The sequence below is a fragment of the Sycon ciliatum genome, chromosome 2 (genome assembly GCF_964019385.1).
Source record: "Sycon ciliatum chromosome 2, ocSycCili1.1, whole genome shotgun sequence".
Classification (NCBI taxonomy): Eukaryota; Metazoa; Porifera; class Calcarea; order Leucosolenida; family Sycettidae; genus Sycon; species Sycon ciliatum.
The window spans coordinates 46,625,366-46,651,876 of NC_088644.1; the positions used below are offsets into that span (position 1 = coordinate 46,625,366).

The window sequence follows — 26,511 nt, forward strand, 5'->3', positions numbered from 1 at the left end:
TGTTATCCGCATGTCGCCCAAACGCTTGCCCCGGCTACTCCTGTTCGGTTCACTGACCCAGACCCGACCTCAACACAAGCCCAAGAAGCGGTGGAAACATGCAATCCGTGCTGACCTCAAGATTGCGATTGTCAAGGAGAGAGACTGGTGTGATGCAATCAGCTGCCGGAGTACCTGGAGGTCAGCATGCTGTGAAGATGTTGCTTGCGCGCACCACGCCAGGACTGAGCACAAGATCAAGCCGGTCCTGTGAGACACCTGCGGCCGGAGTTTCTCTCAGCCCCGCTGCATGGCGCGTCACGAGTGCACAGTGGAGCGAGCAAAGCCGGTTAGAGAGCAGTCTGGGTCTGTTCAGTGTAATGCCTGCGGCCGCTGACTCCTATCTCGTGGGGGCTTGGCAAACCATCAGTGCCGCAAGGATCCAGCTCATTCCTTCAGCCTGCCTCGACGGCAGCAACTAGCTCTTTCCCAAAGGTGCTTTTTTTAATTCGCACTTAGTGCTTTTCGCGTCCCTCAAAATATGCTGAAAAAAGTGCTCTTTTTTCAGTGAAAACAGGCAAAAAATGCTCTTTTTGTGAAGCATAGCCAGGATACATGTCCAGACATGAACCCAAGCTGAGAAATGAATACGCACTCTTCCATTTATGGGTCCACGAAAGGCAGAACAGGAAGTAAAGTTCAAAAAACCCACTTTTTACAGCATTGTGTACAAGCTCCACCAACTTGGAAGGGGGGGTGGGGTCCTCCCCGGGAAAAATTTCACACAATGAAGCCAATTGCAAGCATTTCGGGTCATTTGTTGCCATTCAGTGTTACTATGGTGCTGCCCCGCGAAAGAACTTGAACTCGTTTCAGCCAATATCTATAGCCAAGGTCAGAAAGCTGCTGCAACTAAAGCAATTGGAAGCGATGGTATGCCAACTGTCCTTCTCCATTTGTGTGGGGATATGCTGGCCCCATCGCTGACTTTGCTGTTCAACAGATCAATGAGGGAGGGGAAATTCCCAGAATTAATGAAAGTGGCATGCATGTGCCCACTGTTCAAAGCCGGTGACCCCAACCAACCTAAGAACTATAGACCAGTTTCCCTACTCCCAGTGGTCTCCAAGATCCTTGAACGGATTGTTCATGAGCAACTGTCTGATTTTCTGGAGAGCCAAGATCTGCTACCAATGGAACAATTTGGTTTTCGTACCCACTATTCCACCTCTGATGCCCTAGTGTTAACGGTAGAGCAAATTAAACAGGCACAAGTGGCTCGCCTCTACACTGGGGTCGCTTTTGTAGACATATTGAAAGCCTTCGACAAAGTGCCGCATCAGATTCTAGTTAGAGACCTCTACACTCTCGGCATAGGCGGCGTTGCTCTACAGTGGATGGCCCCCTACCTGACCGATCGTCAACAGTACGTCCAGATTGGCCCAAGCAAAAGTGCTGCCTACGCAAGTAGCTGTGGTGTTCCGAAAGGATCAGTGCTGGGTCCATTGCTCTTCGTCGTATATGTTCAAGATATACCTCATATGGTGAGGCCATGCGGTGTCACCCCAACACAGTTTGCAGATGACATGTCATTACGAGCCAGTGCCAAGACACAGGCAAATGTTGCTCAGCGACTGTCGGGTGCAGTACAACCCCTGGGTGACTGGCTACGACAGCGTGGCTTAATTCTGAATGAAACGAAAACAAAAATCCTACCAATCCCTCCTCCCAAAGCACCACCCTTTGCCCTACGCGTGACATGCAATAGTCAAGATCTGCCGGTGGTACCATCGCCCAAGTATCTAGATTACATTTCGACACGTCAATGTGCTGGCAGACAATGGTTCCACATGTTGTTATCAGGGTGTCTGCTCAAATAGCTGTCTTAGTCCACCATGCTGCATCTTTGCCCCTCTGAAGTCGTGTCTGCTACTTCAAATGCTTTGTGCTGCCTAAGATTCTGTATGCATCCAATGCTTATGCCCCATATCTATCTGTTCACCAGGAGCTCCGTCTGGAAAGGCTCTTCAAGCGCGCACTGCATGCTGTATGTAAAGTGCCCCCATGGACTCCCACTGTTACGCTGCTTGAGCGTGTACATGTCTCTCCCTTGCGCGCTACCATTCAACTTTAAACTTGCTCTGCTTTATATGGCGTTGTCTAAATTCTTCAGGAAGTTGCTTGTTTGAAACTTTTTTTCGACCTGTTCCGTCACGAAGAACTCCAGGAGGCAACATTAACCTGCTTATCGTCCCTGCAGCTGCTACTGCACATTTTACTAAATTGGTGACACATGCTGGCGCAGTTCTCTGGAATTCCCTTCATGCGGATATCCGAGCCATCACCAAACTGGCCGGCTTCAAGTCAAGCGCTTTGCAACACATTATTGCCTGCTTTTAGCTTTACGCCCATGTTTCTGTAGCTGTGCTGGGTCTGCTGTATTTCGCTGCCACTATTTACCATTAGCAATGTCTGCCCCCTCCTTCACCCTAGACAGTGGGTCCATTGTTATTAGGCATCTGCCTGTTTTGGTTTCTCCACTATAAATAAAAGAATACTACTACTACTACTAAAATGGAATTCTTTTTGATTCTGCAGCAAACCAAGAAGACGGTACGATCGGGGACAAGCATTAGCCTCCACCGGAAAAAATTCAAAAATTGAAGCCAATTGCAAGCATTACCAGGCATTTGGTGCAATATCAGTGTAACAGCAATGAGAGACTTTTCTGCAGCAAATCACGATCGCGGACTAGAATTTGCTACATTTGCGCTGAGCTGCTATCATCACGCTTTGTTGTGGTATGCTCCAAAAAAAACCCAAAAAGGTGGGCGGCCTCAGCCGCCCCAGCCGCCACGGCCTTGCATATCCATAGGAAATAGAATTTGGTGATGCCATCTTCAGTAGGTCCGTCAAAAAGTAGTGGTAGATTTTCTTTTGACCAGAGGAGACCAGACGACGCTTGCAGACATCAGCACGAACACTGCACCAGTCACACTCCACAACAGCTAGAAGTTGCTCCTCACTAGCCTTGTTTCGTTCCATTATGATATTGGGAACTCATCAGAGGAGAGTTAGAAGTTGAATGAAATGGGTTGAACTACATGATATTGTTTTATGGAAGATATTGGCGCAACGTGCGTGCATTCAACGAGCTATTGTGTGTGATAAATCAACACGAATGAAATAATGTCGAACGAAGGTGTTTTGAACTCTACCGACACAACTATCACAGGTGCTTAGTCAATCACAAGGAGGAAAAGATAAAAACAGAAAAGGTTGCGTTAAATAACTACATGTCACAAAGTATACTGGCGTGGTGACAATGATGAATGTAAAGTAGAAGCCGAGTGATAGCAAACAAAATCATGTTGGACGTCTAACGTCGCATTAGAAAGTTGCTAACTGCACAAGGCAAATACCTCATGAACCTCGAAAGCTGACGTTGGGTAGAACAACTGGAGGTCTACTGGAGACCTTGACTAGACATTATGTCAAGAAGGCAAGTTTGGAAAGAGCCAGAACACGATAAATCAACATCAAAATCACCACACATCACACTACCCTTTCGATCGCTAGAAGCTTCAGTAATTGCAGCCTCAAGAGATTGCTAGTAAGCAACGGGACGCCCAGTTGGTCGGTAAAGTTATCCAACAAGACAGGGTTTGAGAGGTGAAGCAACTTCTATCCAGCAACACAGTTTATTGTTCACATACAAACAAACACAACCATCTCTAGTTTCCCCAAGGTCCAGACGGTGCACGGAAAAATGGTGAATGGATACTTCTGTGCTTAGCATGGTTGGATCTAGCCAGGTTTCCGATGTTGAGATGATATCTGGCTGAGAACCCTGGTGCAGTTGAGCTTAGTAAAATGACCTATGGAGAATGCTGCTGATATTTATAGAGTCTAAGTTCACAAAATGTGGTTTGCAGCGCTATTTTTCTGTGCGCTTGGTATTGAAGAGCGGGCGTTAGCATTTAGTTGAAGTGTTCGCTTTGGTGGACGAAATGGGTGAGAAGATTGGTTAAGTGAGGAGCGCATTGTCCTTCCTGCCGCATGCGGTAGTAGTGATAACCATGGCGATATGAGTGTTTGTGGAAACAAGTGCGAGAAATGCAAAAGTAAAAAGGCATTATTCTGTTGCCGTTCCTGATGAATACCTTGGGTAAATCTTTTACGAGGGAATGGCAAGGGCACGGCGAAGATGAGGTTTCGCTGTGCGCATATTCTTGAAACCCTTTTCTTACACGCAACAGCCACGACGGTAAGGGTTCTCCAGATTCAGCACGTCTGCGAGAGGCCTGTGAATGTCTTCCTCAGGAGGTCCGCGGAACCGGTTCTTTGTTTCCCAGATGGGATAGAGGGAGAAGGACACGAACAGAAGACGCAAACATTTTCAACTCAAACCCAAAAGTCACCAAAAGAAGTTAAACTCACAAGCAATCTCGGCTCTGTTCTCAATATGGGCGTGTTTTTTCTTCCTTTTTTGAAAAAAATGACCAGACTGAATGTCGGGCCGAGATTCTCAGCACTATAAAGTTTGTTCCGTTACTGCGCAACATCTTTGGTCACGGCTGGGAGTGAGTGCTGCCAAAATTAGCGTTTGCTGTCCTTGGCTAAAGATCTTTATTTTCTCTTATTTTTATAATGTTCTGATAAACTGTGCAATCCATCAGTCATTGTCTTGGGAGTCAACCGTGTTTATCGTGTCTGTTGTTGGTTTTTTCTCTTTTTGCTGTCATGTTTCTCAGTCCTTCTCCCACAAGTCCTGGTCTTCCTGACGTTGTGCTCTCCTTTGGACTAAGTGACACCAGACGTGCGGTGTCTGCGCATGGCAGTAGGCGAGTAGTAACAACCCTTTCGATGCTTCATATTCTTCACCTGGAAATTGCATGTAGCCTCAAAGATTCATACTCTCCTCATGAGCTGGTAAAGAAACGTTTGGTATACTAGGTTAGTGTCTTCTTGCTTCACTGTGTGGAACGTGAATACTTATACTATTTTATCATTATGATGAATTTTGTTGTAACTCAAGGTCACTGGCTGCCTCTTCATGTATTTTTCATCCAATGATGTGCATTTCAGTTCGCCTTCAAGTGACTGTGCGGGTGAAACACAGTCAGTCGTTTTCTCCAGTAGCGTCGCCACCAGTCAACGCAGGCAGGCTTGGACAGTTGAATCAGGCTACTAGGCGGTAAGTGTTTCTGATGCTCCCTGCAGTTTACTATACCTACTTTTGTAAACATTTATCCATTTATCTTCGGTGCACAGTGCACACCAGTTCACTCATGTCTGTGTTTTTATCCGAATCTATTTTCCAGTACCACCACAACTCCTTGTGTGACTTCAAGCTCCCATGTATTTTCTACACATGATTCATCAGCATCTCTTCAAGCCGAAAACAGGTTAATATTCAACCAATGCTTATCATACCGGTATTGATTATTTGCATGTCTGTCATTAACAAATCATTCCAGTTCTGCTATTTGCTGGTGTTGCTTACAATGATTTTCCGGTCTGTTGCAGGATGAGTCCGCTATCAGATGTGACTCGGGAAAGTACTGCCACGTCGTGCACACCATCGCATGGAGCGACCAGGTTGGTTTGTGTTTATTATTATTATTACGTTATTTTCATGAAGAGGACTGTACTAAAATGATTCAATTTGAAATTGTGTATGCAATTGGCAAACATATGGGCTACAATAATTAAATGGAACATAAAATCGAACATATGGGTTACAATAAATCAGTAAGAAAGGTTTGCTCCCCACACCGGAGCTCGCGCTATTCCGCCGACTTTACTTGACACTTGACTGACTCACGACTGCCATCTAGAGCACACGAGAAGTCCATCGAACCTTCGACTCGGCAAACCTGCAAGAAAGCACCACTCCCTGCTCAATACACAGTGTTTCGGGGAATTCACCCCTCATCAGTTGAGCTTGAGTAGGCTGAGGAAGATTGTGCCTGAAGAGCACCACTTATATAGTGCTCTCCAGGCACAAACATCACCAGGGATACAAACTTACAGAGACGCTCCGCTTCCAGCGCGATAACCACCTCGTGAACACCAGATAGCAGTGGTTATCGCGCTGGAAGCGGAGCGTCTCTGTAAGTTTGTATCCCTGGTGATGTTTGTGCCTGGAGAGCACTATATAAGTGGTGCTCTTCAGGCACAATCTTCCTCAGCCTACTCAAGCTCAACTGATGAGGGGTGAATTCCCCGAAACACTGTGTATTGAGCAGGGAGTGGTGCTTTCTTGCAGGTTTGCCGAGTCGAAAGTTCGATGGACTTCTCGTGTGCTCTGGATGGCAGTCGTGAGTCAGTCAAGTGTCAAGTAAAGTCGGCGGAATAGCGCGAGCTCCGGTGTGGGGAGCAAACCTTTCTTACAAATCATCGCCGAAGTCGCAACCACTACTTCGTAATAAATCAGTGTTTGTGTTAATTATTCCTGCAGTTTCAGTACAGCCGCCAGGTCTTCGGTTTCAGGACGTGCTGCTGCCAGTTCTTCAGTTTCAAGAACCACAGCATCACACCAATCGACCAGGTTAGTTTCTGCAGGTATTATATTCTGGAAGATTGAACATGTTCCGTGCGAAATCACCTTTAAATGGTGACAAACATACCGGTGACTATACCTCAATCTGCGGACAGAACAGATTCTTCTTTTGTGGACAATAACTCAATAAGATGCAATTAATATAGCTCTGTTTTGTATTGTTACATTTCCTGCAGTTCAAGTACGGCCGCCACTTCAAGTATTGCTGCTAGGTCGCCTGTTTTAAGACCTACAGCCACCAGCTCTTCTGTCTCAAGAACCGCACGTGGCAGAGATTCATCTCGCAAAACCGACTGGTGAGAATTTATTGAAGTTTCAACTTACTCAATCTAGTAACATCATTTCAGCGTGATTTCTACCAACTTATGTGGACAATAACCCGATACAATGCAATTAATGTAACTCTGTTTGTACTGTTAAAGTTTCTGCAGTTCAAGTACGGCCGCCACTCCAAGTATTGCTGCTAGGTCGTCTGTTTCAAGACCTTCAACCACCAGCTCTTCTGTCTCAAGAACCGAACGTGGCCGGGATTCATCTCGCGAAACTGACTGTTGAGAATTTATTGAAGTTTCAACCATGTCAATCTAGTAACATTATTTAGTGTGATTTCTACCTATTGCAGCCATTTCAAAAACCCTTTTAAACCTTGTATTGCCTGGTTTTTACACATTCTTCTGATCTACGAGCATCACATCGGTCAAACAGTGTGGGTTTTCCGTGCACCCAATCTTGGCGGAGCAGCTGGTACAGCAGCACTTCTTGGCAAGTGGCGTGAGGGAACTGTGCTCCGTCACTTTGTGGAGCCTGGCAACTTCATGCTATATGAAGTGGAGACGGAGGACGGCTTATTTAAATCCTCCTTTGCTGCAGCGCATGTAAAGCCCGATCGACATCGCCAGCGAAAGTGTGGTGCAGCCAATGAGAATACCCCATGCCATCTGACTGGGTGAACAAGGCTACCCCACTCACCCCCCGATGGAAGAGAAGGCGATACTAACTCCGTTGCTCATGAGTGTGTCAGTGTGTGCAATTCGAGGAATTGACATGATCTCGTCGCGGAACCCTGTGTCTGTGTTTGTGCTGGTGTCTATGGGGTGCAGTGTAAATGAGTCTTATTACATTTTGGGGCTGAACATGAATGTATGATTCCTACATAGTGCATACAACTGAGTTGGCTGGACTACCTGTGACTGCTCACGGGGAAAAACTCAAAGGGGATAATAGTTAGCACAACAAATCATGCACTTTAATACAGAGATCACAACTGTACGTAGCATTCTGCTTGTGACTGCTTTCAGGGAAATGTAGTGGTCACAAGTGTACACTTTGTCTGTGACTGCTCACAGGGAATTATAATTATAATTCCCACCCCAAATCCTGTACTACAAAGCACTCAGTGAGCAATCAGGGACCTGTCTGCTCTACACAACTCTGTCCTCCAGGTACTTGCGATTCCGCGGCCGCGTTGTTTTCCGCGATTTGAACAAAAGTCCGTGATATCCGCGATATTTGAAAAATCATCCACGTTATTATAGAAAACTGTACTTGATACTTGAAAATCACCACGATATTTCGAAAAGCAACCGCGATATTCGAGTCTTTCTTCCATGTCGTTTAGTTCTTCAAGCTCATCAGTAGTTTACTTGTGAGATCGACACCAGAATGGAGAAGTTTCTGGGAAAATCAGCGGCTGACAAGTCACAAAATAAGGCTCGCGTCGAGTGTTGTCCGAGGATATGAGGAAAGCTGTCTTGCAAGCTCCAATCAGGTAGTTGAACACAGTCAGCGCAGCACACAGTCTGTTTTGTCGTGCATGATTTATGCTGAGCGACTCGTACACCGTACAGCACTACAGTACAAGTACCAAAATCGGCCGCAATTTCCGCAATTTTTCCACAATAATCCAGCAATATTTGACAAAACCCGCAATATTCTCCGCAATTTGTGGCATTTTACCTCGCAACTTTTTCCGCGATATTTCCGAAATGTCCCCGCAAGTTTCTGGAGGGACAGACAACTGTACATTCTGCCTGTGACTACTCACAGTGAATTATAGTTGCCAAAACAAATCCTGCAGTACAAATCACTCAGTGAGCAGTCATGAACTGTGTCTACACATGTACATGTATGGTGATTTGTGACTGGTCATGGGGTTTTGTGACTGGTAAACTAATTTGTGACTGGTCACGGGGGGTTTGTGACTGTTTGACTGGTCACGGGGATCGTGATTGGTCATGGGGCCTTGACTGGTCACTGAGTCCTACATATATTTTTCGACGATTATCTCCACCCCGGAGAGCCAATCCGAACAAGTTTTCAAAAAATCCCGCTACTAAAAAGTGTTTGAAATGAAGAGGCCCCGTCACAGCTTCTTACCTGTTGTTACATTTTGTGTATACGTGGTTATGCAATTACAGATGAAACTTCCTCCTTTAATATCAGTGCATTGTTGGGTTGTATTATCACACGAAGCATGTGAACAATTGAGCCCTGACCAATATCGACGAATTACAGGAGCAAAAAGCAGCACAAAGCATATAATATACAAAAAGGCGACGTGGAGACAATAATCCTAATAATGCAATGAATATAACTAAATGCGCACTCATATCACAACCATGGGGATGAATCATGTGTTCCAGAACGTGTTCTTGTCACAATTATCAATGGAATTCGTGACTAAAGAGAATGATGAAACTATAATAGGATTTATACACTTGGAGTGGTACAGCGAGGATACAAGCATAGTAAGAAAAATAGCACAAATCTAGGAACAATTTGCACAGGTAATAATCTATGGTGAGGTGAGAAATGATAGGAAATTCAGCAAGCGCTATTCCAGTAAATTCGCACTCACACACACTTGCACATGCATGTCCATTGTCACACTGCACTTGCTGAATTTCCTATCATTTCTCACCTCACCATAGTTTATTATCTGTGCAAATTGTTCCTAGGTTTGTGCTATTTTTCTTACTATGCTTGTATCCTCGCTGTTCCACTGCAAGTGTATAAATCCTATTGTAGTTTCATCATTCTCTTTAGTCACGAATTCCATTGATAATTGTGACAAGAAAACGTTCTGGAATGCATGATTCGTCCCCATGGTTGTGATATGAGTGCGCATTTAGTTATATTCATTGCATATAATAATAGCTCAGTGGTTAGAGCATCGCTGGCTACAAGCGAGGGTCCCTGGTTCGAGTCCTGGTGGTGACAGTCAATTTTTTCTTCAGACTTTTCCCGTTTGTCTCTTTCCCTCAAACCAGTTAATATAATAATACCTTCACTATTTTGAGGGAAAGACACAAACGGAAAAAATCTGAAGAACACCAAGGTTCAACTCGAGTTCAACTCGAGTGACAGGACTGCACCCAAAAAAGGTCAAACAGGCTAGTAAGTTGTACCCTGCAGGCACGGTGACCAGGTGACTGGTGTACGCAGGAGCACGTGACCGCTTCTTCAACCATGTTTAATTGGGAATAAAGGAGGAACGCTGCATCGCAGCCTTTTCGGACCAAAACCAGTCGACTCAGCGTCCAAAAGACTACAACATATGGGCCAATCGCGGTCATCCGTGCTTTTATAAGAACGAAATGACGCTTTTAGTGACATTTTGCATACAAATCCCCATCTAGTAGGGCGCAGTCACCCAGTTTCGGTGGAAGTGCACGAGTTCGATTGGGATTCAAGTAGGAAGGGAGCGTCTCAGCTTCCTCGGACCAAGACCATTCGACTCAGCACCCCGAAGACTACAACTGGTGAAATTTTAATTTTTGCCTTAATTTCCCCTTTAAATATATATACAGTATAGTAGGCTGCTCTAGTGCTGCTGCATCACGCAATGCCCGCTACATTTTGTAGTTTGAGCACTCTGGCGCTAGAGCGACGAGCTACCTTAATGTCTGTGGTGCCTCCTCCACCATGGCTGGTAGCTCGGCCTATTTAGCTCGTAGCTGTACTGATGAGGCCTTTATGGCCGAAACAGCTTGCTGTCTACAGCATTGGGTATACAGTATATATATATATATGGGCCTCAACCAGCGAAAACAGCCCTTAGGGTCAACATTTTCAAAATTCATTTTTGGTTAGAAATTTGTTGAACCTCATCTACTGAAGGAGCTCAGCCAAGAAAAAGTTCAATATTCCGATTCTAAATGGGTGGATGTATAGGATAAACCCTGAAGCTGAGTGTTTATTGGGAATATATTTCAGAATAAACACCGAGCCGTAGGCGAGGTGTTTATGAAAGAAATATATTCCCAATAAACACGAAGCTGAAGGGTTTATCCTACTTATACCGACCTATATATACACCACACACTCACCACACTTCCTGGGAGAGATTGTGGAAGGCATAATACAACAATTTCCTTCGCTGATAAAATTCTTCAAAATCCACTGGCATCACCACACGTTCCGTACCTACAGGCTACACGTACCGACACGTACACGTACACGCTGATTTTTTTATGTTTTTACAAGAAAATTTCGAAAAAGCTGCTCTGATGCCGGTGTTCAACTGCGCATGCATGCCGGTGTTCAACTGCGCATGCTCCCCATGACCACGTTCATTCCCACCACCACACTCCATCATTCACCCCAGTGTCTGGAGATATGTGGATTTTGTAGAGAAAACAAATTTCTGAGATGGAGCCACGTGCGAAGAGGTTTGCTTCCTCCACTGAGGAAGAAAGAACTAAATTTGTTGATGATGCCGTACCCGTTTCAACGAAGAAGGCCACCAGCACGTGGATCAGGGCTCTGGAAGATTATGCCGAGGAAAAATCTGTTCCTTTGGACTTTAAATTGACACTTGTACCTGAGCTTGCCAAGCTTCTGGAAGGCTTTTACGCTGATGCGAAGCGGAAGAACGGCGAGCCGTACAAGCGGAACAGTTTGGTGGCAGGCCGAGCTGCGATTAGTCGCCATTTGATTTCTCTGCGGCCCACTGTCAATATATTCAACGATGCGGAATTCAAGCAATCCAACAATGTACTGGACGGTGTACTGAAGGAACGGAAAAGGTCGGGCCAAGAACCAGCCGTGGAGCACAAATCCGCCATTAGTCCTAGAGATTTGGAAAAATTGAAGGAACATTTCGCCGATGTTCAGGACACACAGGACCCAATCAAGTTGTCCATGTATGTGTGGTTCATCAGTACAACCCACTTTTGTCTCCGAGGTGGCGAGGTCCAGGCGACACTTGTGAAAAGTGACCTTGTCTTCAGCACGTCAGGCGAAATAGCACGTCATAGTACATTTGAGATCAGCGGGAAGAAGATGACGACGTCCACTAATTTCGTATCTGTGCACACGAATCTGCTGTGTGTGTGACTCTGTGTGTCAGCTATGATATCATCTTCTGTGGTTCCATGCCTAGCATGTACGTCTGAACCATCCTGCAAAGTTTGAATGACGTAGGTTGAGCGATCGCTCCGCGAAACATACTTTTTGAAAATCTCTTCATAGTATATCTTCCACCATTGAAATTTCGAATTTCTTCCAAAAAAGTGCTGAGAGGGGTGGCTTGCAACCTCGATATGGCTTGTTCCAGGCATGCTTTGGAGCCATCTTCTGTTGAAGTAGTGGCGGGGATCTGCCCTGCAACTGCTACAACAAAAAATGATTCGATCTGAGAAAGGGTGAGACTGTAGCAACCCGCTGCGCGCTTTATGGATTATTTGTGTTTCGTCTGGTTTACCATAGATTTTCAGGTTTTTCCCTTTTGCGTCACACTTGCTTTTGCGGAGGTGTACAGCACAGCGTACACCATGTTTGTAACTCACGTTGTATTCCCGTATACGATTTTCTTGCACATGCCGCGCGTTCGTATGAACCTTGAACTCTGCGGTACAACCCAGTCCCGTACGGCATGCATTTGTACACACTGAGTTATCCGACTTGTTTATTTTTCTCCTCCGCCGTTGCCTTTCGGCTTCTTCCCCACTCGATTGACAACAACAAGTACTCTATTTTCTACTCTCACAGTCTTGGTGTTCGTGGGTGAATTAGTATAGTAATTGGAGCCGCTATCCTCCAAATTGGTGACCCCGTACAACCGGTCAGCATCAGGCTACCGCGTTGTGTAGCCCAAGTGCCGGTATCCCGAACTCTCGCTGCAAGTAATTTTCGTTCGTGTGTGGTTGAAGACCCTGCCTAGTACTAGTAGTAGTAATGGAGCGCGATACCTCAGCCCATGCTAAAGGCACTCCCATGCCCAGCACACCTATCGGTAGCAGCAAATTGCTAGCTCGCACCGAGACCGCGCTGGCCGCCAAGAGCACAGGGACACCGAGCAGGTTGGCCGCTAAGCAGGCGCCTTCGTCCACAGAGACAGAACAAGGCACAGGTACTCTTGTCGCTGCCAACGCCGACCCGCCCGCACACCGTGCTGGCAGTCCCGATGTGTCAGCCATTACTGCGGTGAAGCTACCGCCTTACTACGCGAGCGACCCACAAGTCTGGTTCGGCGTGGTGGAAAGTTTGTTCCGGACTAGGAATATCAGCAGGCAGTCCACGAAATTCCACCATGTCATCAGCAGTTTGAGCGCTGACTTCGCCACCGAGGTACGCGACCTCATCCTCAACCCGCCTGAGGATGCACCGTTTGACCAGCTGAAAGCTCGCTTGATACAGCGTACGCAGCTGAGTGAGCAGCGCCGCATACGCCTGCTCCTCTCCGAAGAAGAATTGGGTGACAGGAAGCCCACACAGCTGTTGCGGCGGATGCAACAACTCCTGGACGACCACACAATGGACGACGGACTGTTCCGCGAGTTGTTCATCCAGCGGCTGCCAGAGAAAGCCCGCCTGATCCTCGCGTCAAGCTCAGAGGCACTGCCCCTGGAGGATCTGGCCACCATGGCCGACCGGATTTTGGCAGTTTCGCCCGAAGCGAACGCAATCATGGCTCTTCGTCCCGCGGCAGCAAGTATGCCGGACAGTACTGTGGCACGCCTGGAGCGGCAAATTGCTGAACTGACTGCAGCAGTGTCAGCCCTTGCTGAGCCTCGTTTCCGTGGTCGTTCTACAAGTCGGAGCAGCACACCTTCGCACTCCCGGTCCAGCACACCAACACGTGACGTGTGCTTTTATCACCACCGATTCGGCGATCGTGCTCGCCATTGCCGGAGCCCCTGCTCTTTCAAGCGGCAGGAAAACGCGCAGGCCAGCAAGTAGTGGCACCCTTGTCTGGCCTAGCTGGAAGTCGCCGCCTGCACGTCCGTGATCGGCTCTCCAAGATGCAGTTCTTGGTGGACACCGGAGCCGCTGTCAGTGTAGTGCCGCCGACCTCCCAGGAGCGTCACCGTTGCCGTGGCACTCCACCACTACGAGCAGCTAATGGCAGCACCATTGTCACCTATGGGATGCGATCCCTGACTATTGACATTGGTCTCCGTCGCCGTTTTCAGTGGGTGTTTGTCGTGGCCGACATTATGCAGCCCATTCTCGGTGCAGATTTCCTCGCTAATTTCCAGCTGCAGGTTGATCTGCACAGCCGCCGCTTGCTGGACGCCCGCACCTCACTGCATATCTCTGTGCCTGTTTCTGCCTCCGCTCAGCCGTCTGCACATGCGTTAATGCCTGACTCTTTACCGCCGCCTATTCGCTCCATGCTGGCTCGCTATCAGTCTGTCACGCAACCTCCTGCGTTTGATCGGCCCGTTCTGCATAACGTGGCGCATCACATTGTCACCAGTGGACCTCCTGTTTTCGCCAAGCCACGCCGCCTCGCTCCTGAACGCTTGGCAGCGGCGAAGCAGGAATTTCAGCACATGCTTGACCTTGGCATCATCCGGCCATCCGAGTCACCCTGGGCCAGCCCACTCCACATGGTCCCCACACCCAACGGAGATTGGCGACCTTGCGGCGACTACCGCGCCCTCAATCTGGCCACTCAACCAGATCGGTACCCAATTCCTCACATACAGGATTTTACGGTACGACTCGCCGGCTGCAAGGTTTTCACCAAGATCGACCTGGTCCGGGCGTACCACCAAATCCCTGTCGATCCCGCCGATATTGCAAAAACTGCTGTCACGACGCCATTTGGCCTCTTCGAGTTTGTGCGCATGCCGTTTGGCCTTTGCAACGCTGCACAATCCTTCCAGCGATTTATGGATCAGGTGCTCGCCGGCCTCGACTGCAGCTTCGACTATATTGATGACTTGCTCGTCGGCAGCCCAGACCTGTCCACCCACCTCAGCCACGTGGAGCAGGTTCTGCAACGCCTCGATAAGCATGGGCTCGTTATTAATGTCACCAAGTCCGTATTTGCCGTGCCCACCGTGGAATTCCTGAGCCACACTGTGTCTGCCGATGGAATCTGCCCTCCTGCCAGTCGGGTCGACGCCATCCAGCAGTTCTGTGCACCCACCTCGCTGACCCAGCTCCGTAAGTTCTTGGGGATGCTGAACTACTATCGACGCTTCATCCCGCATTGTGCGGAGATTGTTCAGCCCCTAACGGGTCTGCTATGCACCAAGGTCGGCAAACAGTCTGCTCGTCCGCCACGTAAGCCGCCTGATTTTGTCTGGCCACCAGCTGCTGCTGATGCATTTCTCGCCGCTAAAGCTGCTCTGGCCTCCGCTACCCTGCTCTGTCATCCCTGTGTGCGAGCGCCGATTTGCATAATGGCTGACGCATCTGACCTGTGTGTGGGCGCTGTACTGCAACAATACGTGCACAGCTCCTGGCAACCGCTGGCCTTCTTCAGCAAGAAGTTGTCTGACACCGAGCGCCGATATAGCACCTTCGGCCGAGAGCTATTGTCGGTGTATCTGGCTGTCAAACACTTCCGCTACTACATCGAAGGTCGTGTGTTCCGCGTCTTAACGGACCACAAGCCGTTGACGTTTGCTCTGAATCAGACCACCACAGCATCACACTCGCCCCGTGTCCTCCGTCAGCTGTCATTCATCGCAGAATTTACCACGGACATTCGTTTCGTTAAGGGTGAGCACAATCCGGTTGCGGATGCTTTGTCTCGTATTGCTGTCTCTGCTGTCTCAGTTGTCTCGCCGCCTGCCACTGTTGACTTTGCTAGTCTCGCTGCTGCGCAACAAGCTGATGCTGAAACTCAGTCTTATCTCAATCATCCTGACTCTGCCTTGCGTCTTCAGTCTCTTGCTCTGCCTGGCTCTGCTGCTCCTGTGCTGTGCGATGCTGCAACATTGCCCGCCCGTCCGTTTGTACCGCTGCAGTTCCGCCGTGCTGTCTTTGACTCGCTTCATGGCCTTAGTCACCCTGGGATCCGCGCCAGCAACCGCCTCATTGCCGCTCGTTTTGTTTGGCCGCACATGCACCGTGATATCACCACCTGGACCCGCACGTGTGAGCAGTGTCAGCGCGCCAAAGTGTTCCGTCATGTGAAAAGCCCGGTTGGCCAGTTTCTGCCACCCGACGACCGCTTTGCACAGGTACATGTTGACCTAGTTGGCCCTCTGCCTACCTGCCAGGGTTATACATACCTGCTAACCTGCATCGACCGCTTCACCCGCTGGCCAGAAGCCTTCCCTATTGCTGATTCAACTGCCGCTACAGTAGCCGCTGCCTTCGTCTATGGCTGGGTTTCCCGATTTGGCGTTCCGTCCTCCCTTGTGTCGGACCGTGGCGCTCAGTTCGAGTCCAATCTCTGGTCAGAACTGATGAAGTTACTTGGATGTCACCGCTCCCGCACCACCTCCTACCATCCCCAATCGAATGGTATGGTGGAACGCTTTCACCGCCACTTGAAGTCGTCACTGAAAGCTCTCAATGGTCCAACCCACTGGCTGACATCACTACCGTTGATCCTCCTCAGTATCCGCTCCTCCACGAAGACTGACACTGATTGTTCCGCCGCTGAGCTTGTGTATGGGACTAGTCTCCGGCTCCCAGGTGAATTCTTCCCTGGCACGTCTGCTCCCATCCGCTCGGGTGGAGCCGATTATGTCGCTCGTCTTGCTAACGCCCTGCACCGCTTGCAACCACTGCCTGTTCGCCAGGTGTCCGACTCTACTCCTATCCATCTGCCCGCTGATCTGCAATCTGCTGCTAAAGTGTTTATCCGCTGCGATGCAGTTCGAAAGCCACTTCAGCCACCCTATGATGGTCCCTACCCTGTTGTTCGCCGCAGTGCTAAATATTTCAAAGTGCTGGTGAAAGGCAAGGAGCAGGTTGTCTCTGTAGACCGTCTTAAGCCTGCTCACTTGCTCTCCTGACTCTCTTTGTGTCATTGCTCACTACCCAGTCGTACTTAGTACCTCTGGTTTTCTTCTTTCGTTTTCTCTCTATTCTCTGAGTTTATCGTGTTCGTATCGTGCCTCTCGTCCACTGGCGGGGGAGTGATGTAGCAACCCGCTGCGCGCTTTATGGATTATTTGTGTTTCGTCTGGTTTACCATAGATTTTCAGGTTTTTCCCTTTTGCGTCACACTTGCTTTTGCGGAGGTGTACAGCACAGCGTACACCATGTTTGTAACTCACGTTGTATTCCCGTATACGATTTTCTTGCACATGCCGCGCGTTCGTATGAACCTTGAACTCTGCGGTACAACCCAGTCCCGTACGGCATGCATTTGTACACACTGAGTTATCCGACTTGTTTATTTTTCTCCTCTGCCGTTGCCTTTCGGCTTCTTCCCCACTCGATTGACAACAACAAGTACTCTATTTTCTACTCTCACAGTCTTGGTGTTCGTGGGTGAATTAGTATAGTAATTGGAGCCGCTATCCTCCAAAAGACCGCGAATCTCGGTTGAATATTGAGTATTTCAAGCCTTTTCACGACGAAGATGGAGTTCTTTTTGGAGATGGACGTCGCGGCAAAGGACATGGTGTCCGACTTCTGGCGTCTGGTGAAGCCAGGGATCATTTGTCCAGTCAGGTCGGCAGCCTAACCGTCGGTAAGCTTGTGTTTGGATCCCGTTCTGCTCGATGTGGTAGATCACAAACAATTTGATATCGCACAAATTGATCTCAGCATCGTGCGTACGGTATTTTATATTCAGAAAATCCCAAAGTGTCTCTGTGTGGCCGTCCTATGCCACGATAAACTCCAATCAGGCTCCTATGTCCTCTGCCTTCATGATTGAATGTCCACTTCGTTTGAACAACGAACACAACAATCGAGGACGGCTTTGCAATGAAAATTACAGCTATACTGGAGCTAAAAAAAGAAGAAAAAAACGTGCTCAGGATGAGATTCGAGTACACGCATACTCTCCCAGCAGGTGAAACGCAAATTTTTGTGAAAAATGCGTGTCGCCGACTGACCAGTAATTTCGCCTGACGAGCCCAGACGGAAGAGAAAGGGTGGCGCTTGCAACTGACTTCATGAGCAAGAATCACACCGGCGGTCTGAAGGGAAGCAGCTTCTCCTCAATTGGGTGTATCGAGGACCTGCGTCAAATCCGTGTCATCAAGAAGTACCTCTCCCATCTCCATCCCGAATGTGACAGGCTATTTCAACGGGCTCGCACCACCAAAGGTATGGCAGATTCTTGTTGATACATGAATGCTCCCATTTCTCATAATCTTTTGTCCGTCATGATGAGAAGGCTCTCAGAAGCTAGCAATTTGTCACAGTCGTACACGAATCACTGTCTTAGAGCGACTTCCATCACTTTGATGAAATTTGCAGGAATAGAGGATAGGCAGATTATGGCTGTCAGCGGACATAAGAAAGTTCAATCTTTACAAGCTTATGATAGGCCTACTCTCGCTGATGCCAGTGCTGCAGCTTCCGCCATTGATTGTAAGCCTGCCACTACCAAATCAGCTCCTGGCAAAGAAAATACTGTACTTTGTGCTTCGTCAGAAACTAGTGCTGCTGCTGAGTCTTTTGTGCCACCTGTGTCCCCTGGTGGAATTTGTGTTTATGGCTCATCGAATGTAACCATCAGCTTATCACTCTATCCTCCTGCACGTGCTGCTCCTCCCAGAAACCCTCGCTTACCTTTGAAACTGAAGAAGAAGGTCAAGCCAGAGAATGAGTCTTGATTGCCTGCATTTTTGTTTTCTTTGATGCTGGTCTCTTTGCCTAAATTTTGCTTATGGATTTGTTCGGTTTTGCTGCTGTTTTGAGCTCCTGAGTCTAAATTTCCCTGTCTCATTTTGCTGGTTTTTGCTGTGGCTATTTCCACTCCTAAAAAAGCAGTATAATATCAAGTATTTTATTGGTTCACTGGTATAATATCAGGTATATTATTGGTTCACTGGTATAATATGAAGTGGAATATTCAATTTGCAGTCTACTGCCATGGAGTGCAGCTCAAGAATGTGACATGTGCAAAGTACCTTGGAATACATTTGGACCAGGATCTTTCTTGGAGCACTCAAGTTGATTCTATGGTCTCCAAACTAGCCAGTAAAATTGGTATTCTGTTCCGAAATCGACACAATATTCCGATGACTTGCCGAGAAACCTTCGTAAAGTGCCTAGTGTTGCCAGATTTTCTATATGCATCAAATTGTTTTTCTGCTGGCCTTTCCTTAACCCAGTTAGGTAGGCTTGAACGAATGCTAAAGCGAGCTTTGCGTTCAGTGTATGATACTGGTTTTTGTAGCCCATCAAGCCCTTTATTTGCGAGACTTGGTCTAGATCGTTTGGCAACCATGTATTGCAAGAAATTACTGTATCTGACGTGGCGCTGTTTGGAAGGCCGCTGTAGTGTCACATTAAGTCAAATGTTCGAGCGTTTAAATAATGGTCTTGCAACGCGCAGCCTTGTATCACGCACTCTTAAGTTGCCCATGCTCAGAACTGCCTTTGCCCGTCATGGCGCTTCCTTCCAATGTGCTAAGCTGTGGAATGATTTGCACCCTCTAGCTCGCTGTGTGGATAACTCCGCCCGTTTTAAGAAACTGTTACCCCAATGCCTTGCTTTTTCACGCTAGTAATTATGACTTTCAGCTATGCAAAATGCGAACATGATCACCTATCCAATACCGGTAGTCTACTATGTTAATTATTCATATCTTTTTGCATCTTTCCCTCGAGTGGGTCTATTGTTATTAGGCAATTGTCTGTTATAGTCACCACTATAAATAAAAATCCAATCAATCCAATCAATCAATCAATCACTGGTACAATATGTACCAGTACATACCTGGTGCCCTGTAGGGTGGTGAGTGGGGGTGTATATTAGGTCGGTATAGACACCAATACACAATATGTACTCCAAATTGGTGCAATTTACGTATACGATGTATGTGTACAATGAATATTCAGCATTCGAAGGTGGGTGGGCAGCTTGAATACTTTTGAACTAGTGAAGTAAGCAGCTATAATGACAAAGAATAGCTGATGATTGCGGAGAAATGATCGACACATTCGCAGCTGCAGCCCGCGTCGAGTCGTTCCCCAATCTCGTCTTCCATTTCTTCCTCCGCAGCTGAAGACACGACGTCGCTACCGTCACTAGCCCCAGACTCAGAATTTATCTCACTTGACGACTCCTCATCTTCCGACTCTGACGAGTCATCGGCCACCTTGAGCCGCATCGAAGCAGGAGCTGACGGCTGCGATTCCGCCTTGCTGTCGACATCGATGTCGGAACCAAAACACGTTTCATCCTCATTCTGAACTTAAGCGGCTACTTCAACATCCACTCCCCACCAGGCTCGAGCTAGCTGTAGGCAATGACTGCCGTGTGTGCTCTGCGAACAGCTCTGGCGTCCGCAGCCATCGCAACAAGATCAAGGAACACTGGAATCACCACTCGACACCACTTCAACTTCAAAATAAATTACTTCAAGCAAGGAGTTCAAGAAGTCGTCGCGCTGTTCGCAGCGCGATCAAAAATCGTTGAACGTCACAAATCGACCTTTCTCTCGAAAAATTACGAAATCTCAAAGGGTCGTTTTCGCTGATTGCGGCTCATATATATATATATAATAACAGTCAATTTTCTTCAGACTTTTCCCGCTTGTGTCTTTCCCTGAAACTAGTCAAGATTTTATGACCTGGGGCTCCCCGAGTGCTGTGGGTGCGTGAAGTGTGTGGGTAAAGTGAGAGCTGCGTCCCACCCACCTGTGTGGATTCACAGGAAGTGTCAGTTACGAAGTCTGAAGAAAATGTTGAACAGTCTCTGCTGGGATGATGACTATACCATACCTCAGTGGTTAGAGCATCACTAGCTACAAGCGAGGGTCCCTGGTTCGAGTCCTTGTGGTGACAGTCAATTTTTTCTACAGACATTTCCCGCTTGTGTCTTTCCCTCAAACTAGTCAAGATTTTATGACCTGGGGCTCCCCCGTGCTGTGGGTGCGTGAAGTGTGTGGGTACAGTGGGGGCTGCGTCCAACCCGCCTGTGTGGACTCACAGGAAGTGTCAGTTAAGAAGTCTGAAGAGAATGCTGAACGGCCTCCGCTGGGATGACGACTATACCATAGCTCAATGGTTTGATCATCGCTAGCTACAAGCGAGGGTCCCTGGTTCGATTCCTGGTGGTGACAGTCAATTTTTTCTTCAGACTGTCCCGTTTGTGTCTTTCCTTCAAACTAGTCAAGATATTATATTATATATAATAACAGGGATCTCCTCCTCTATTATAACATAATACCCTCATTGGCCGAAACAGTCTGGCTGTCTGCATCATTGAGTCTTTCAGTCCTCGATTTCGATCTTGTAGAGCACTCTCAATATGACGCACTTGCGCTGGTTAGCTTTATGCTTTGGCCGCTACTTCTGGTAGTTTGAGCACTCTCAGCGCTAGTACATCGAGCTGTCCTTATGTCTGTGGTTCTCGTAGCCATGGCTGACAGTTCAATCCTAAGCTCGGGGTTGCACTGATGAGGCCTCATTGGCAGAAACAGTCACGCTGTCTGCATCATTGTATATACATGTAATATGCTGCGCTGACGAGTCCACAAAGGACGAAACAGTTCTGTCCGCAGATTGAGTATTTCGCTCCTGCTCTTGTAGCAGTTGAGCACTTTTGCGTGGGGAAGTGCCTTTGCTGTTTGCGTTATGCAGAGCTCACTGACTTGTCAGTTTGAGCACTCTGGCAAGGTACGTTCGGGCCTGATTAGAAATTTTTATTTCCATTGCTATCAGGTTCGGCCTCATTTCCTCTGTGCTGCGCTGACGAGTCCACAAAGGACGAAACAGTTCTGTCCGCAGATTGAGTATTTCGCTCCTGCTCTTATAGCAGTTGAGCACTTTTGCGTGGGGAAGTGCCTTTGCTGTTTGCGTTATGCAGAGCTCACTGACTTGTCAGTTTGAGCACTCTGGCAAGGTACGTTCGGGCCTGATTAGAAATTTTTATTTCCATTGCTATCAGGTTCGGCCTCATTTCCTCTGTGCTGCGCTGACGAGTCCACAAAGGACGAAACAGTTCTGTCCGCAGATTGAGTATTTCGCTCCTGCTCTTATAGCAGTTGAGCACTTTTGCGTGGGGAAGTGCCTTTGCTGTTTGCGTTATGCAGAGCTCACTGACTTGTCAGTTTGAGCACTCTGGCAAGGTACGTTCGGGCCTGATTGGAAATTTTTATTTCCATTGCTATCAGGTTCGGCCTCATTTCCTCTGTGCTGCGCTGACGAGTCCACAAAGGACGAAACAGTTCTGTCCGCAGATTGAGTATTTCGCTCCGGCTCTTGTAGCAGTTGAGCACTTTTGCGTGGGGAAGTGCCTTTGCTGTTTGCGTTATGCAGAGTTCACTGACTTGTCAGTTTGAGCACTCTGGCAAGGTACGTTCGGGCCTGATTGGAAATTTTTATTTCCATTGCTATCAGGTTCGGCCTCATTTCCTCTGTGCTGCGCTGACTAGTCCACAAAGGACGAAACAGTTCTGTCCGCAGATTGAGTATTTCGCTCCTGCTCTTGTAGCAGTTGAGCACTTTTGCGTGGGGAAGTGCCTTTGCTGTTTGCGTTATGCAGAGCTCACTGACTTGTCAGTTTGAGCACTCTGGGAAGGTACGTTCGGGGCTGATTGGAAATTTTTATTTCCATTGCTATCAGGTTCGGCCTCATTTCCTCTGTGCTGCGCTGACGAGTCCACAAAGGACGAAACAGAGTGCTCAAACTGACAAGTCAGTGAGTTCTGCATAACGCTAACAGCAAAGGCACTACCCCACGCAAGAGTGCTCAACTGCTACAAGAGCAGGAGCGAAATACTCAATCTGCGGACAGAACTGTTTCGTCCTTTGTGGACTCGTCAGCGCAGCACAGAGGAATATATATTTAAACAGAGAGGTAGGCGATGAAAATTTATATACACACAACAACAAGGTTGTCAGTTTCAGGCGCAACCTGAATGCATCCCGCAGGAATGCAACAACAGCTTCAGTGTCATCACACCAGCCCAGAACAGCGCGCACGGATTCACACTGGAGGCGCTGTACATTCGCAGTTTGAGGCCAGAACTGTGTCGACAAAAGAAGCACATCAAGGTGCTACGGCTGTTCAAGCTGCAACCGGACTGACAACTTTATCACGTGTTTGTTCTGGTACTGCATTCCCCTCACGTGTTGTTTCCCGCATTTTTCCACTGCTCCATACATTCTTATGGTAGTGTAGTGTGAACTTGATGCACGTAAGAATATTCTTGCTGATTCTCTACCCCCAGTATTAATTCTGGCTTCGTTTCCGTTCTTGCTCATTCCCATGTAACCACTGATGAAAATGGGTGAAAAGCTTTTGGTATTATGAAACTGACAACCTTGTTGTTGTGTGTATATAAATTTTGTTCGCCTACCTCTCTATTTATATATCGCGCAATGCCCGCTACTTTGTGTAGTTTGAGCACTCTGGCGCTAGAGCGACGAGCTACCTTAATGTCTTAGGTGCCTCCTTTGCACCATGGCTGGTAGCTCGGCCTATTTAGCTCGTAGCTGTGCTGATGAGGCCTTTATGGCCGAAACAGCTTGCTGTCTACAGCATTGGGTATATATATATATATATACACACAACAACAAGGTTGTCAGTTTCATAACACTAAAAGCTTTTCACCCATTTTCATCAGTAGATACATGGGAATGAGCAAGAACGAAAACGAAGCCAGAATTTATACTGGGGGTAGAGAATCAGCAAGAATATTCTTACGCGCCTCAAGTCCACACTACACTACCATAAGAATGTATGGAGCAGTGGAAAAATGCGGGAAACAACACATGAGGGGGATGCAGTACCAGAACAAACACGTGATAAAGTTGTCAGTCCGGTTGCAGCTTGAACAGCCGCAGCACCTTGATGTGCTTCTTTTGTCGACACAGCTCTGGCCTCAAACTGCGAATGTACAGCGCCTCCAGTGTGAATCTGTGCGCGCTGTTCCGGGCTGGTGTGATCACACTGAAGCTGCTGTTGCGTTCTTGCGGGATGCATTCAGGTTGCGCCTGCAAATGCTTTATGATGGCGCTATCACTTGTTGCCACACGTTTGTCAGGCGGCTTCTTGTACAGCTTGTCTGGGATATGCTGCTTGATCCTTTCCGAGAATCGCTGACATGTCTCACCAACGTACGTTCGCTCACAGCGACACGCATATTTGTAAATAAAATTACTATTTTCAAGAGTTGGTGAAACATCCTTCGCGATAGACCTGAATGCGGGCCTGGTTGTATAAATTACAATGGGGGATACTGTAGGATAGCAGTTCAAAATCGCAGCTTTAATCTTTTTGCGGAAGGCAATGCAATTTTGCCCTTTCCACGGCAATTTTGTGATAATACGCGTTGCAGGTTCAAGTTGTGCAGAAGCTGTATCTGGGCTAGGTTCAAGAACGCTTGTCATGACTCGCTTGAGTACTTTGAGTGGGTAACCGTTAGAACACAGAATATCCTCTAGCTTAGCAATTTCAGCTGATAATAGTGATGGTGAGCAGATGGTTTTAGCTCTGAAAGTTAATGATCTGATCAAATTGATTTTGTTTCTAGTGTCACAAAACGAGTCCCAGCGGGTGTAAAGACCTGTGAACTTCGGCTTTCTATATACTGGGGTGAGCAATTCTGTGGAAGAATGCTTAATCAATACATCAAGAAACGGCAATTCCCCATTATTCTCCTCCTCCATTGTAAACTGGAGAGCTGGGTGAAGATTATTTAAACGCTCAGAGAATTCCAATGCCAGTTTCCGGTTGTGAAATGCTGCGAATGTGTCATCCACATAACGCCTATAGAATTGGGGCCAATGACTGTCTGGAATTGTGTTCTCAAAATATCCAACAAAGATATTGGCTAGCACGGGGCCCAAGGGTGAACCCATGGCTACTCCGTCCCTCTGTGCGTACATATTGCCATTGAAATTGAACTGCACGTCTGATGTGGCTTTGAAAAGCAGCTTCTTGAAAAGATCTTGGGGTATTTGCGGGGCTGATATTTCATCATCATGGTATAGCGACTGTATGCAGATATCTATTGTTTCCTTGAGAGGCACGTTTGTAAAGAGGCTGACTACATCGAAAGAGCACAGGAACAGCGATCCAGAGTTCTCTGCCTGCTGCTGGCCAAATTCCCGTACATCTGGCTTCGTTTTCGTTCTTGCTCATTCCCATGTATCTACTGATGAAAATGTGTGAAAAGCTTTTAGTGTTATGAAACTGACAACCTTGTTGTTGTGTGTATACAAATTTTGTTCGCCTACGTCTCTATTTAAATAAATATATATATATATATACACACAACAACAAGGTTGTCAATTTCATAATACTAAAAGCTTTTCACCCATTTTCATCAGTAGATACATGGGAATGAGCAAGAACGAAAACGAAGCCAGAATTTATACTGGGGGTAGAGAATCAGCAAGAATATTCTTACGCGCCTCAAATTCACACTACACTACCATAAGAATGTTCTTGCTTATTCTCTACCCCCAGTATAAATTCTGGCTTCGTTTTCGTTCTTGCTCATTCCCATGTAACTACTGATGAAAATTGGTGAAAAGCTTTTAGTATTATGAAATTGACAACCTTGTTGTTGTGTGTATATAAATTTTGTTCGCCTACGTCTCTATTTATATATTTATATAGAATATTCTTACGCGCCTCAAATTCACACTACACTACCATAAGAATGTTCTTGCTGATTCTCTACCCCCAGTATAAATTCTGGCTTCGTTTTCGTTCTTGCTCATTCCCATGTAACTACTGATGAAAATTGGTGAAAAGCTTTTAGTATTATGAAATTGACAACCTTGTTGTTGTGTGTATATAAATTTTGTTCGCCTACGTCTCTATTTATATATTTATATGCTGTTTGCGTTATGCAGAGCTCACTGACTTGTCAGTTTGAGCACTCTGGCAAGGCACGTTCGGGCCTGATTGGAAATTTTTATTTCCATTGCTATCGGGTTCGGCCTCATTTTCTCTGTGCTGCGCTGATGAGTTCAAAAAGAACGAAACAGCATGCTGTCCGCAGATTGAGTATTTCGCTCCTGCTCTTGTAGCAGTTGAGCACTCTTGCGTGGGGTAGTGCCTTTGCTGTTTGCGTTATGCAGAGCTCACTGACTTGTCAGTTTGAGCACTCTGGCAAGGCACGTTCGGGCCTGATTGGAAATTTTTATTTCCATTGCTATCGGGTTCGGCCTCATTTTCTCTGTGCTGCGCTGATGAGTTCAAAAAGAACGAAACAGCATGCTGTCCGCAGATTGAGTATTTCGCTCCTGCTCTTGTAGCAGTTGAGCACTCTTGCGTGGGGTAGTGCCTTTGCTGTTTGCGTTATGCAGAGCTCACTGACTTGTCAGTTTGAGCACTTTGGCAAGGCACGTTCGGGCCTGATTGGAAATTTTTATTTCCATTGCTATCGGGTTCGGCCTCATTTTCTCTGTGCTGCGCTGATGAGTTCAAAAAGAACGAAACAGCATGCTGTCCGCAGATTGAGTATTTCGCTCCTGCTCTTGTAGCAGTTGAGCACTCTTGCGTGGGGTAGTGCCTTTGCTGTTTGCGTTATGCAGAGCTCACTGACTTGTCAGTTTGAGCACTCTGGCAAGGCACGTTCGGGCCTGATTGGAAATTTTTATTTCCATTGCTATCGGGTTCGGCCTCATTT

The 26,511-nt window shown here is 47.2% G+C and overlaps 1 protein-coding gene across 2 annotated transcripts in view; it reads right to left on the minus strand.

The window, feature by feature from the left end:
- LOC135810916 (fibrillin-3-like) overlaps positions 1–26,511 on the minus strand; it is a 128,515-nt gene that overhangs the window by 22,027 nt on the left and 79,977 nt on the right. The window contains exon 5 of one of the 2 annotated variants that reach the window (XM_065324305.1): positions 8,921–9,034. The exons of the other annotated variant lie outside the window; for it this stretch is intronic. Coding sequence (XP_065180377.1) covers positions 8,921–9,034 — 114 coding nt within the window. The remainder of the gene's footprint in view (positions 1–8,920; positions 9,035–26,511) is intronic. 2 annotated transcript variants of the gene reach the window in all.